We start from the raw sequence: 13,364 nt of genomic DNA, 5'->3' as shown, positions 1-13,364 counted from the left end.
TCAAAAACTGCTTTTGTTTTTAGAGCATAATTTTAAAGCATACGAAACGAGACGTCGTCTTACACCCATGCTCAAATACATTTCTTGTCTTCCAGTAAAATAAAGTGTACCATTCAGCTCATGGACATACAATTAACCCATTTCAAATGTCATGATGTCGGCTATTAGCTCTGAAATTGATTTACAATAGAATGCCGTATTATTTTTTACCGTAGTAATTGATGCACCACTAGGTGGCAATCTTCAAAAAAAAAAAACAACAACCATTGAACATATTTATTATTCCCTGCTTGACACGCACTGGAATGTATCGTGTCATTAGTTTTCGCTAGGTGGCAGTGTATCATGACAAACGACGCTGGATATTCTTTATCTCTTCACCAGCCAGTCGATATTTTAGCAACGCTGCGCTGCCGCTGTGAGAAGTTGAAATTGTCGTCAGGCGCATATAACCCTTAACAAACATTTGTGCGTACATATTAAGACCTGTTTACACATGAGAAAGACGGGAGGCGATGTTTGCTTGAATTTGTTTGCTGGAGATGGTCATCTGAGTTCAGGCCTCAGTCACGTACTGTGGCAGAGGTTGACCGATGTAAGATGCCCTCCTGAATTGTAACACAGTGCAGTGACGGAGAGCTCACCTCTTATTTCTACCTGTATGAAGCGTAAAACTAAGTTCTGAAATCAAGTCCATTATCTGCGGTTCTGGAGAAATTATAGTAGTTCTTAGAATTGCATTAAATCGAAAGCATTTATTTTCAGTTATGGTCGACTGGTATTAGGTGACAGAAAAGTAAGCAAACCACGAGTCGTTTCACAAGCAATATTAAAACGGCAGACTGTCCAGTCGCCTGAAGTACTTGTTTCGAAGCACTTAATTTGAAAGCGTTCCGCTCTCAATTTATAGTTTCGCTTTTCACACTACAAATCTGAATTAAGACTGTTGAACATAACTATTCCAGTAGAGGATAACGTTCCTGTACAGAATGACAAATGTTCCTCTTTAATTCAGAGCTCAACTCTGCATACGTATGCATTGGCTTTGACTAATACACATGCCAACATTGTGAAACAACATGACAATCTGAATGAAACATGTTTACATTTTTGTTCAACTTCGCCCTCAATTCATTCACTTCAGGAAAACCCTGAAACAGGACAGACATGCGTGAGGCTGGATGAACCAATCAAAAGCCTCACGCTGACTCTCTTGTTCTTTTCACAGCCATGTGATAAGTGATCTAACCGCCTTAGTCATATGATAAGCGCTCTAACAGGAGTAAGGTTGATGTCATATCACTTTGAATAAGATAGCACAGTTGGTTAGAGGTCACTGTGTATATTTACAAGTTTCTCTTGTGTTTAGGAGGCTGGGGGTCATGGTCACTGCTGTGCTGTGCCGGTGCAGTTTCCTTACAGTTGTCTGAGTGGCGCTGACAGCCAGTTGGCAGCATGGCTTGTGTCCCTGCAACCTGTAGGACGTTGTATTTGATCAGAGTATCGACGATCATAGTATGATCTGTGTTTTTGGCATTGATGATTCAGAGGACTGATGGTCTCTGTTCTCGCCGTTGGTCATTCACTGTGTTGCCACCCAAGACTTGATGAAAAGCTCTACTGTAACTACAGCTGCAACTTCAGCTGAGTGCTCCTGTAAACCAGAGTATACATAACAAACCCAAGACAGGCAAAACATCTGATTAATACTGTGACTGGGTTTAAGGGGGGGGGGGGGGGGGGGGGGGGGGTCATGCCACATTTCTCCTTTATCTCTGAGAGAGGAGAAAAACATTGTTTTATGCTTAAGACTAAGGAATCCTATGTCCAGTCCTGCAGATTTTCATGCTAGCTATCCTTGTAATTGGGAAAAAAAGTCGTTTTAAAATGACACTATTTAAAAAGGGCTGGATCCCATTTGGTAACATCAGGCAGAACATTGCTGTAATGAAATCAAAATATTTTAGTTACAGATCATCCAGAAATGTTTTTATAAAATGAAAATCGAACAAAACGTAATCACTTATGTAATGTTCACGGAACAACATTCCATAATATGACACAACCTAATCTTTGTTTCACAGTAAGACTCATTTATATGACAATTTAAATACTCTTTGACAAACTGATTTGTAAGACATTCCATTCATTTATAATGGACCCACTAATACTCATTGCCAGTAATATGGCATGCGTAGGTAAAGGCAGCAGCAGAAACCTATCTGAATATAATTTGTTCTGATTTATAATTACCATATAAATGTGTGTCTTCCAAGTTTAAAGGTAACACATTACATGAAAATGCATTGACCTACAAAACAAACTTTTTTACTTTTGAGTAATTTTCAATGCTTGTTCTTGACTTGGCTGTGTAGAAACTGAATTCTATAATAATTCAGTGAACTCTGAGACCTGCTGTATGTTTAACTGTGTAGTGTCAGCACCAAGCACACTGCAGGATTGTAACTCATTATCTAAACCAGGGAATCAGCTTTGTCTCCATAGCCTGTAGGACCCAAGACATTTCTTAGCTCTTCACCAACATCTCAAGACACTTATGGGGCTTAATTATCAGATTAGACGCTCAGTTCTCTGGTGTCACCTTTGGGAGATCTGAGCAGGTGTCAAAGGAAAAATTCTGATCTGTGACGGATCAGGTCAGACCAGCATCCAAAAACATTAGCTTTCATTCGGTATAAACACCAGTGTCTGGTCTGTCAGGCAGTACACCACTCAATACTGTTTTACAGTTAAATAGTTTCTAATTCTGAGAAGAGAACCAAGCTACAAAGACCTCCATTAAACACAGGTGCCAGTGTTTTGCTCATCAGGTTTCAGACTGGAGAGAGATCTGTGAAATCTTCATCCAGATCCTCTCCACAGCAACGACATCAAGACCAAATACACACATGGTGCAGAGCCCGTGGAAAGGTATAACATGCTTGAGCCCTTCAGAAAACAGAACACTCATAGAACACTCCTCAGCCTCCCACATCTCCAGGGCAAACCACAGGAGCGGCCTGAAGGCCATTTCAGCTGAGCTACATAGGCACCAGTTCCTTAGGACACTTATGGGATTCATATTTCTCTTGAAATTCTGGGGTGTGGTGTTCAGGACAGAAAAACTAATCACACGAGGTCAGGGAGTAACTTTCAGCTTTATTATTCAAACAGGTGTTGTCCATTCAGACATTTACCCCATCACGAGAAGTTCACACAACTACTCCCATGATCACATGTTCCTCCTCTCTGCCACAGACAGCTCAGTTGGCATATCTTAAGTTTATTTTCATCTTTGTTCATTTTGGAAAGATTATCTCGCAGTAAAGTAGTTGCTGGGATATAAAAATCACTGACCGAAAAAGGGGAAAAAAAAAAAAAAAACACATTGAGCAGAACTGCTTATGACAACTGACTCATGTCTCTTTTTTTCTGATAAAAAAGTGCAAAGAGAGAGATTCATAACCCCACCCCCATCCCACCCAAAAAAAACCCCAAAAGAAACAAACAAACAAACAAAAAAAGAAAAAAAAAAACAAAAACTGAACAACAGGTGGTGGTTCCATGCAGCAGACCTTAGTAAGTTGATTTGAAATTGTATAACAAAGCTTGATTTTCATATTCATCTAACAACAGATGGACAAAAGCAAGAGCTAGAAAGTACTGTGGAATCATTGGGTTTTTTTTCTCTCTCTCTCATGGTCATGGTCTTGGATAGAGGTCTCTGGATACCTTTGAATATGGCACATTTCTTTTGGTCCATGAACACAGACTTTTCCCTCTGGATGCTTAAATAGATTGTTGTTGTTGTTGTTCCTGGATAAACTGCAGGTTTCTTTTTTTCTCCAATTTGTTGCCCATCCCTCTCCCATCTGGTTTTACTCTGAATTTGGGTTATTACAGGGTGGTAATACTGCATTGTACAGAGTTTACAGGAAATAATCAGGGGTGCGCCGGGTCACGTGGGGCTCCCCTCTGCGAGGAGCAGGGTCAAACTGCAGGCTGTCGAGGAAACACACACACACAGAGTTATTCAAAAAAAATCTATGAACTTTCCACATTCATCTTGGTAGATCCACACAGTGTGAGACACTTACAAAGAGTACTTGAGGGTGTCATCCAGCTCCATAATAGCTGCCTGGTTACCACAGCGATAGCAGTAGTTGGGTGCGCTGAAAATCGTTACCACATTACGATCATGGCACCAGTTGTAACCCTACAAATAAACACACGTTAGATGGAAGTCAGGAAACAGGAAAATGCATGAATATACTATTACTAAAAATTCACAGTGAAGCTCTGTTTCCATGACGATGATGCCTTGATTCATAACACTGTGAAGTGAAACCCTCCCTTCAAAACACCCTGTGCTTCAGGACGGGACTTAAAGCCAGTCTGTCATCACTCAGAGAACCAACCCAATCTGGAGTTTAATGCAGCCAGTGCTAATCGTACTGGTTTGTATTGACCAATCACGTTCATCATCATGGGTAGTGTGCTTCTACCCAGGGTCCAAGATACTGGTAAAAGAACAGAAACCTTAAACACACAATACTGGGCAGAGCCACTGCAAATACCGGCGGCTACAATGGACAAAAAAAAGAAAAAATTCAATGCATGTGTGAAAGTAGTACAGAGCACACACACAGGAAATGGGACAAAAGTAATTTGGTGAGACGAATCATCCCTCATCCTCTTGTTAACAGGCAGACCAGTGGATGTGTGGAGCATCCCAGTCAAACCTGTAGCTCTACATACAAGCTGCCAACACTGGGTTTGTTTCAGGGCACGGTTTAGGCACCAGGTCAGTATCCTCAGTAAAGCTGTGCTCAGTGGTCATGGTTTAGGCACCAAGTCAGTATCCTCAGTAAAGCTGTGCTCAGTAGTCATGGTTTAGGCACCAGGTCCGTATCCTCAGTAAAGCTGTGCTCAGTGGTCATGGTTTAGGCACCAAGTCAGTATCCTCAGTAAAGCTGTGCTCAGTGGTCAACTTCAGCTAATGGTGCAACGTGTCTGTCCTGCGGGGAGTGGTCTACTCCAGTGCAATAATATTTCCAAACACCGTGATAATATTCCCATATACAGTGAACCAGCGCTCAGACTGTCTGATCAGCACGACAGCCGTGTGAACCACATGTCACAGCCAGTCACCACATCTGTCTCATTATACACTATTACAGCATGTCTCAACCACTAACCACGCCAAAACCAGACAAAAACCTCCTGACCATTACCACTAACCACGCCAAAACCAGACAAAAACCTCCTGATCATTACCACTAACCACATCAAAACCAGACAAAAACCTCCTGACCATTACCACTAATTACGCCAAAACCAGACAAAAACCTCCTGACCATTACCACTAATTACGCCAAAACCAGACAAAAACCTCCTGACCATTACCACTAATTACGCCAAAACCAGACAAAAACCTCCTGACCATTACCACTAATTACGCCAAAACCAGACAAAAACCTCCTGACCATTACCACTAATTACGCCAAAACCAGACAAAAACCTGCTGACCATTGTGGCATCTACAGTAGGGCAGAGTGAATCTGCCCACTGAGGAATGCAGAGTCAGTCGTACACAGCTGACAACGGGATGTGAATCTCTGGTGGGTTCAGGTTTGGACAGTGGCTGGTTTTATCGCCTCTCTGACCATATGCCGCGTCTGGGCAGCAGGGCCTTACCTCCATAACCAGCTGGTGAGCTCTGGACACCAGGGTAAGGCCGTTGGCATGGTTGAATGTTTCAGATATGTCCTGCCCAAAGGTGTATCCAGCACCCCTGGGGGAAATTCCCCATCCTCCACGGTCATCAGGGTCTGACCACAGTAAGTCACACATAGGTCCCTGTGAGGAAGACAAACTCAATTAACCACTCATCCATTAACAAGGGCACTAAATACACTCTAATCTGTACATTAGTCATTTGGCTTTGACCCAGATATTCCCAGGTCCTGTGACCAAACAACCTACCAAAGGACTCACTCTCAAATGTGTCATACAAACCCTGTGTCAACAAACATATCGCGAGCACACGGTCAAGGTCTCCAACAGTGTGTGACTTAAACTAGCACTTCGTTGACTCCGCCACCTCTCTCTGTCAGGATATATTTGTGCTTTACCTGGAGCTGTTCACTGAACTCAGTCAACTCTCAGTTCACTCTTCGCTGTTCAATGAACTCGCGCTCTGATTTACTCTGGCAGGTGACCTGACCGCAAACACACCTGCCCCAGCCGCGTGAGGATTAACCCTAACCAATGAGCTCCACTGCTCCTGCATGTCGGCTGCAGGCCCAGCTGGGCATCAAACCAACCTCGTGAGGAACTTCCTGTAAACGGTCCAGCGCCCGGATGTGATCCAGTGTGTCTATGGACGGTGACAGGCCTCCATGAAGACAGAAGATCTGAACAGAGGAGCACATGACCATTACTCACACACAGACTGCAAACATTCAATCCATCTACACCATACTCAGGTACACAACTACACACACACACACACAAACATACACCAATCCATCTATGTATTATACAGACATAAAACCATTCAATCCATCACTGCATTGCTCATGAACATGACCATCACAGTCTGCCAGGCTGCTGGACCAGCGTTTACATTAGAGCATGAGGCTTTGAGGGAGTCAAACACCCACCTGGCCGTCTACCAAGGCAGTGAGGGGAAGGTAATCGAACAGGTCTGTGAAGTATTTCCAAACGTTTGCATTGCCGTATTTGCGTAGGCACTCGTCATAGAAGCCATAGACCTGTGTGATCTGTCTGCTCTCGTGGTTCCCCCTCAGGACTGTGATGCGTTCACGGTACCTAACCTGCAATTGGTGGACACCGTACACAGGAAGTGACCAATCAGCAACACAGGACAGAGGAAACCATGCCTGAGGGAACAAGTCAAACTAACAAAACAGTGTAGATGCAATAAACAAATTACCTTAAGAGCTACAAGCAGCGTGACAGTTTCCACAGAGTAATAGCCTCGGTCCACGTAGTCTCCCATGAAAAGGTAGTTTGTGTCTGGCGACTTCCCTCCGATTCTGAACAGCTCCATAAGATCGTGAAACTGGCCGTGGACGTCTCCACAGACGGTGACTGGGCATCGCACATCCTGCACGTTGGACTCCTTGGTCAGGATCTCTTTAGCCTATTGGACAGGGGCAGCACAAGTGCAGAGTGTTGAACAATTAAGCATGTGGCTTACGCACTTCCACCCCAGCGGCCATTTTATCGGATGCACTTGGCAAAGACATATGCTTGACAAGCAATTCAAAAATCGATCAAATAGACACATAAAAAAATGAATCTTAAATAAAAACACAGAGCACAGACAGAGGAGAATAGAAGAGGAGGGAGATCTTCTTGCGCGAGTCTATCTCGTGTGACTGTACTCTACTGTCTGTTGCCACAACAGAGTTTCCACCCGTACATGTCACCTGACTGTGTTTAACTTTCACACGATGACCAGAAAGCAGTGTCTGACTGGGATGTGCACTGGGTCTCAGCCTCAGCACAGACATGCTGCTGCAAAGAGGGGTGATCACAGAAACCTATGGTAAAAAATGCGAGCAGTGTCAGGCTTGAATGTCCCCGGCGTGCCCGTAAAGAGATTCTAAAGCACAAATACCACGTAATGGACAGCAGTTGGTCTGCTGGTAGGCAGCTGGTCTTAGGAGGTCACGAGGAAGATTGGATCTCCGGGCCAGAAAGGGCTTAGAGGAGCGGCACTGGCAAATGAGGAGAAAGAAAGGGGTCGAGAGACAGACAGCAGGAGAGACAGACAGGCCGAGGGAGAGGGTGGGAGGGAGACTTGCTGAGAGTAAGACAGGACTAGACTAATGTGGGGACCTAAATAAAGACAAAACAGTGCTGTTCCACATGTCGCTAAAGCCATGCAGGACAGTGCGCTATAAAACTGACCATGTCCTAACGGTACCACTGGATCCACCACTACCTGCTTGTTTAACATAAGAAGTAGGTCACAGTGTCACGCAACCTAACACAAGTGGGTCATCAACAGGCCCGAAGATGAACTGTGTTGAGTTGCATAGATTTCCATTGACATCAAAGGACCAGAAGAAAGCATGTGAGCAGATGAAACAAAGGGCTGACTCAACACGATGAAGCCAATCCAGACAAAGTTACGAGGGTAGTAACCTGAGCACAGTCTAACCTCAGCGACCAGACGTTCTAGTGCGCGTACCAAGAGTCGTTTCAGAGAGAGCACGGCCAGAAACTAAAGCACACTGAAACTTACCAGCCACTCTTTTCTAGTTTCAAAGTGTTATTGTTTTAGCCCACTGACATGTAAAGGGCACCAGCTGCCTAAAGTAGTTACATAGGAGAGTCCATATCTGAGGTTTGCAGGCTATGTAGACGACAGGACCAGTCTTTGCAGTAAACACAGAGTGTAGCTCTGGTGTTTCTGACAAAGCCTCTAAGTGTAACACTCTGAGAACACTCCGTACATGTTTCTGCTGGTTGAAGCTGCTGGTGTGGGTGCTCCAGGGGAGCAGAGGAGGAGCAGAGGAGGAGCTGGACACTCCTGTACATGTAAATAACGGTTTTATCCTGACACCAGGCCGACCGCAACCAAACAATTTATTACATTCATAACACTAACACACACATTCACTCCTTTTCATATTTAGGCTGTTCATAACTCAAACCTGGCCTTGGTAGTGCGCCTACATTTTTACTTCTCTGTATTTTTCTTAACATAAGAGCTCTTTGTTCTAATCAAAACTATATATAAGTTTCTTGCGGCACTAACAACATTTATCGCACCATTAGTCACGGGGTTAAAAAAATAGAACTATTCCTAATATGTAAGCACAATCACTGCATTTTACAATGTCCACACTGCTAAATGTTTGTCTACTGAAAAAATAGATCACAAACGTTGTGTTCCTGTTTTTTTTACGGGGAAGAAAACATTGTATTGGAGCCAAATGTGAGAATGCACTCCTAAAACCACTTTTTCTTCACACGATAAGACCAGATGGTACTGTATTATGCACTCAAACACTGATCCAAGACAACGGTCATCAAAAACAAAACACATCTATTTGACACTTTAGAACTTCAAACACTTGTGCAAGTTGACTGAAAACCCGTTACAGTTGTGCATGATGGAGCATTAGAGTGTGCCAAACAAACGCCTTTAAAACGGACGTGTCTGGCAAAGGCACCAGCCTGAGCAGTTAAGGTGGCTCTTTCCAAGCATGTCAGCCACTGAGCAACATAGGTCATGACATAAAAAAAGCCTGTGACTTGGTCTCTCTGTGTAGGAAAAGCCTGAGCTTGCGTCACTGAAGCAGCCCGAGGAAACCAGCGTACGGGGAGGAGCCTGGTGAGGTCATCGATAATTAGACATTCCAACTGGAGGCGTAAAAGACAGATAACAATGCCCGTCCTCACATTTTCTCTGAGTAAATACTGCTTAGGGAGGGCGAAAATGACATCATATTTACTGTGACTGCAACAACCTGACCTTTGTAAAGGTAAAGGCAAAAGGGTTGATTCAGCTCGGCTTAACTCGATCACTTTCTTCTACCAATGACACAAACAGGGTCTTCCTGTAAAAACTGGGCCTGAGAGGGGGGCGTACAGCTAAAAACAGCACACAGAGCGCGCTCTCTCGCAAATCCAAAAACAGCAGCTCTGAGCCACTGAAGGGTGAGTCAGCGAGCACAGCTCCTCTATGGAGATGCAGCACAGAATCAATCGCATCCAACACTGAGCTATTCACTAAATACATCAGGCATATTCACAGCCCATGTTCACATCTGCATACTGCACTGCCTGTGTTTTCTCTGGCCCTCACAAACCTCTCTGTCTGTACTGAGGGGCCAGCTAGAACAACAGAAAACATAATGTGGTAGTTTTCTGGTTGAGAAATACATCAACTGTAGCAGTAGTACTGTTTGTAATACTAGGTTTACTTGTGAATAGTGGTGGTTGAAAAGATAAACAAGAAGACAAGATGGAGGAGTATGAAAGGGAATGAAAGGGAAGACAGAAGGATGGAGAGATGAAAGACTGGATGGAGGGATGAGGTAATGGATGGAGCAGTAGAGGGGAAGGTGTAGCAGAACAGCGTCGCTGTATAGAAATGGTAAGTAGAGTAGTTGACTGCAGTGTGGATAATGGTTGTTACACGAGTGGCTAGTACAGATGTGTGGAAAAACACTTGAACTAAAAGAGGGGATAAGGGCTTGTAAAGCCGAACAGTGATTTGTAGAGAATGTAGTTTAAAACACACAAACACACACACTACGGTCTGGGGCATTCGGACATTTGGCCTGTGGCAGACGTTAGAATCTGGAGTGATATTGAACTACAGAATGGTCCACCATCTTACTAGGTACAGCAATTCCTGAAAACAGAAATACAGCTAAGCCCTTACACCATCAAGACAGGAATGTTAACACCCCCTCCACCGGCTATAATTCCATAGGTTCGTGAAATATTAGGCTATGAATTTTACAGGTCGCCAAATTCTACAAACCACCACTTAATTTTCCATAAATTAGTCTGCACAGCTCAGATGATCAACACTCATCCCCAAATTCCAAATGTAATTTATGTATTACCAAAGATAAATTTGCACTTGGTTCCAGGTTGGAAAACAGGTGGTCTACAGTAATACTCAACCTCAGTAAGAACTCACTCCAGTTCATACATTCACCCGATTAAACCTTTAGGCTAGACGAAAAAAAGACATAAGTCATCATTTACTTGCATATATGATTTCACTATACAGCCGATGGGACATGGTGAGTGTTATGTGACGGAGAACATATTTCACTACATTGCAAATATTGTGGAGCTGGATACTTCGGGTTCAGCACATGTGAACGTTGTCCATTTTCCATTAGCCCAGCAGCGACAATCCATCGAGTGAACAGTGTCCTGTGTCTTGTTTTAAAACGGTTTACTAAGTAGAGAGCTTCATAACATTTTTTTTCACGACAGCATATGTAGGTTTTACTCAAATATCGGTTTGTGAAGTTACCCGAGCTTCTGGCTGCTCGATTTCAGGTTTCGAGGAGCTGTTATACTGCGATGTTAGGAGGAAAAAAATCACTGCCCTAGAATTACAGTCGACACAGGTCCGATCTTTTTCGTTTTGTCGGACAATAACACGCATTGGATTTGAAAAGCCTGTAAATCCCTTCTTGGGCCTGAGCCGGTGCCCTAACGGGTCAGTGTCTGACCTACTTGCGTTTCCGTCCAAGTGACTCTTGATACACGGCTGCTGTAGTAGAACGTAAATCTGTAAATCGGATGACGTTTTACCAGTTCATTACTCTAGAGCAGCTGGCAAAACCAGACAACCAGAAATATGACTTCGCCATCCATCACAGCCAAGAGCACCACTGGACGTGCATGAACAAACAGCAGGAATCGGTACAGTTAGCCGGGCACAACGCCGGTCGAATGTATTAAAAGGAAAAATAAACTTCAAACACAGTTCCACAATATATGCTTTTAAATAATGCCGGCTTGTTTTGTTAAGGCCTCGTTTTTTTTAATAACGTATTTTAATAATGCTCACATTGGCTCGCTCCATTGCCATTTCACGCTTACAAACCAGTACTTAAAATAGCTAACCTACATATGCACGCTACTAGAGACGGTTAAAACAGAAAATCAGTTATGGTGTTCGTCTCGTTGCTAATTGACTGTTACTCCATGTGTATCTTGTACCCCAAAATGTAACTTACAAATTACCAAACCCAATTTATGAAACCCCATTTATGAATCAAAGAGGGAGATGGCGTAAAAGTCGGCGCCATTTTAAGAACTTGCTGGGTTCAGATTCAACAACGGAGCTCTGTCGGAGCGCTATAAATATCTTACAGTGGACTGTATTTTCTTTTTAAACAAAAAGAGCAACACGATTGTATTAAAGACAATCATACCGCATGTCCACAACTGCAGTTTCTACATTTAATAGCCATACATTATAAAATGCAATGGTCTCGTCATTCTATCGCTAACTTAGACTTTAGCACTACTCCTTCCTAGCATATTAGCCTTGTAATTAGCTAACCTGTTTAGCTTAGCTGCCTCGCTAAGGTTGGCTATGCTAACGGACTGCTAATTTGACGTTTTATCTTGCACCAACTTAGCTTGGCAGCTATTTCACTTCAACTCTCGCTCGCGGCTACGTCGCGAGAATATCAACTAAGATGAAAACGATAAGAACTGGAACAAACATTAGTCAAATATTCTCTGGGTTATATTTTCCGATCGCTTCAAAAGGCCAATTAATCCTTTCTTAAGAAGTAATGCAGTGCAAACTCACTCCGCCATCTTAAAATTGCTCCTTTAGCCTGTTAGTTAGCTTGGAGCGGACCGTTCTTGTGAGCTAGCGGGTTAGCTCCACGAAGCCTCGAGTAACATCCATTATCATAGTACATTTTACTCTGGTAAAGCGGTGGCGTTGTCGTGAACAATTTATGTTCATATTTAATGTACGTACCTTTTCACAGAGTGTTTTAACTTGACTTTCTGAAAGCTGCTTGCATTCATTGAGTTGTTCGATCCACTGATCAAGTTCCTTTGTAAACGCCTTTTCGTCCATTTCTGGCTCTGTTGTTTTCAAATGTTTAAATCACTGACGATTTTTCATGCAAGTTCTCTAATAGATATAAATTCCCCTCCCTGTTTTCTGAAACACCAGTCCTGTTTAAATCAATTATTGTTGTGGACTCATAAGTCTCGGGCTCCAAGATACGACTGATAACTAAATGAAAGGGGAAATCGGACGAGGAAACACGAAGACGTCAGTCCCACCCTGAGCTACAATCCGGTTTTCACCGATGGAACGACAACCTTGTAGAAACTGCGGTCTTATTGGTCACACAGAGCAAGCCTCCCTTCATCATTGGTCTTCACTGTAACGATGTTTGATTTGTCAGAAACAGCGGTCCACTGCAGTGCTGCAGTGACAGAATTCTCGGTTGTGGGGAGCGAATGCAAACCATCACCTTAATTATCTTTAACGGCCCCCTCATAAGATTATGCTGTTACTAAGACGAGCGCATTTTCTTAATCGTTTCCTTCTGTTTTTTCTCGCTTTATAGAAAAAATGGAATGCCTAGAATAATTTTATTCAAACTGCACCGCTTAGAGTAGCGTTAATACGGAAGTAAACACAATGTTATCCTTATTAAATCATTTACAGACCGTTCACATTTCAGATCTTCACATCTTTCAGATCTAAGTAATTTGATATTGAATTAAATCTCTACCATTTCTTACGCTATGCTGGCGCTGGCCTAGATTATTCATTTGTTTTTTCTTAACGTGTTTGTTTGTCTCTGACTTGATTT

The 13,364-nt window shown here is 43.1% G+C and overlaps 1 protein-coding gene across 1 annotated transcript; it reads right to left on the bottom strand.

Annotated features, from left to right (window-relative positions):
- Nucleotides 1-3,139: 3,139 nt before the first annotated feature.
- On the bottom strand, nt 3,140-12,827 carry ppp2cab (protein phosphatase 2 catalytic subunit alpha b). The gene is made up of 7 exons (XM_030794099.1): nt 12,512-12,827; nt 6,959-7,168; nt 6,666-6,839; nt 6,327-6,416; nt 5,698-5,859; nt 4,098-4,216; nt 3,140-4,002 (listed from the first exon to the last, which is right to left on the bottom strand). Exons 1-7 carry the CDS (start codon nt 12,611-12,613, stop codon nt 3,930-3,932), a joined length of 930 nt encoding a protein of 309 aa, XP_030649959.1. The 5' UTR covers nt 12,614-12,827; the 3' UTR covers nt 3,140-3,929.
- Nucleotides 12,828-13,364: the final 537 nt, after the last annotated feature.

The sequence above is a fragment of the Chanos chanos genome, chromosome 16 (assembly GCF_902362185.1).
Source record: "Chanos chanos chromosome 16, fChaCha1.1, whole genome shotgun sequence".
Classification (NCBI taxonomy): domain Eukaryota; kingdom Metazoa; phylum Chordata; class Actinopteri; order Gonorynchiformes; family Chanidae; genus Chanos; species Chanos chanos.
This window is presented reverse-complemented; position numbering and strand designations above follow the sequence as displayed.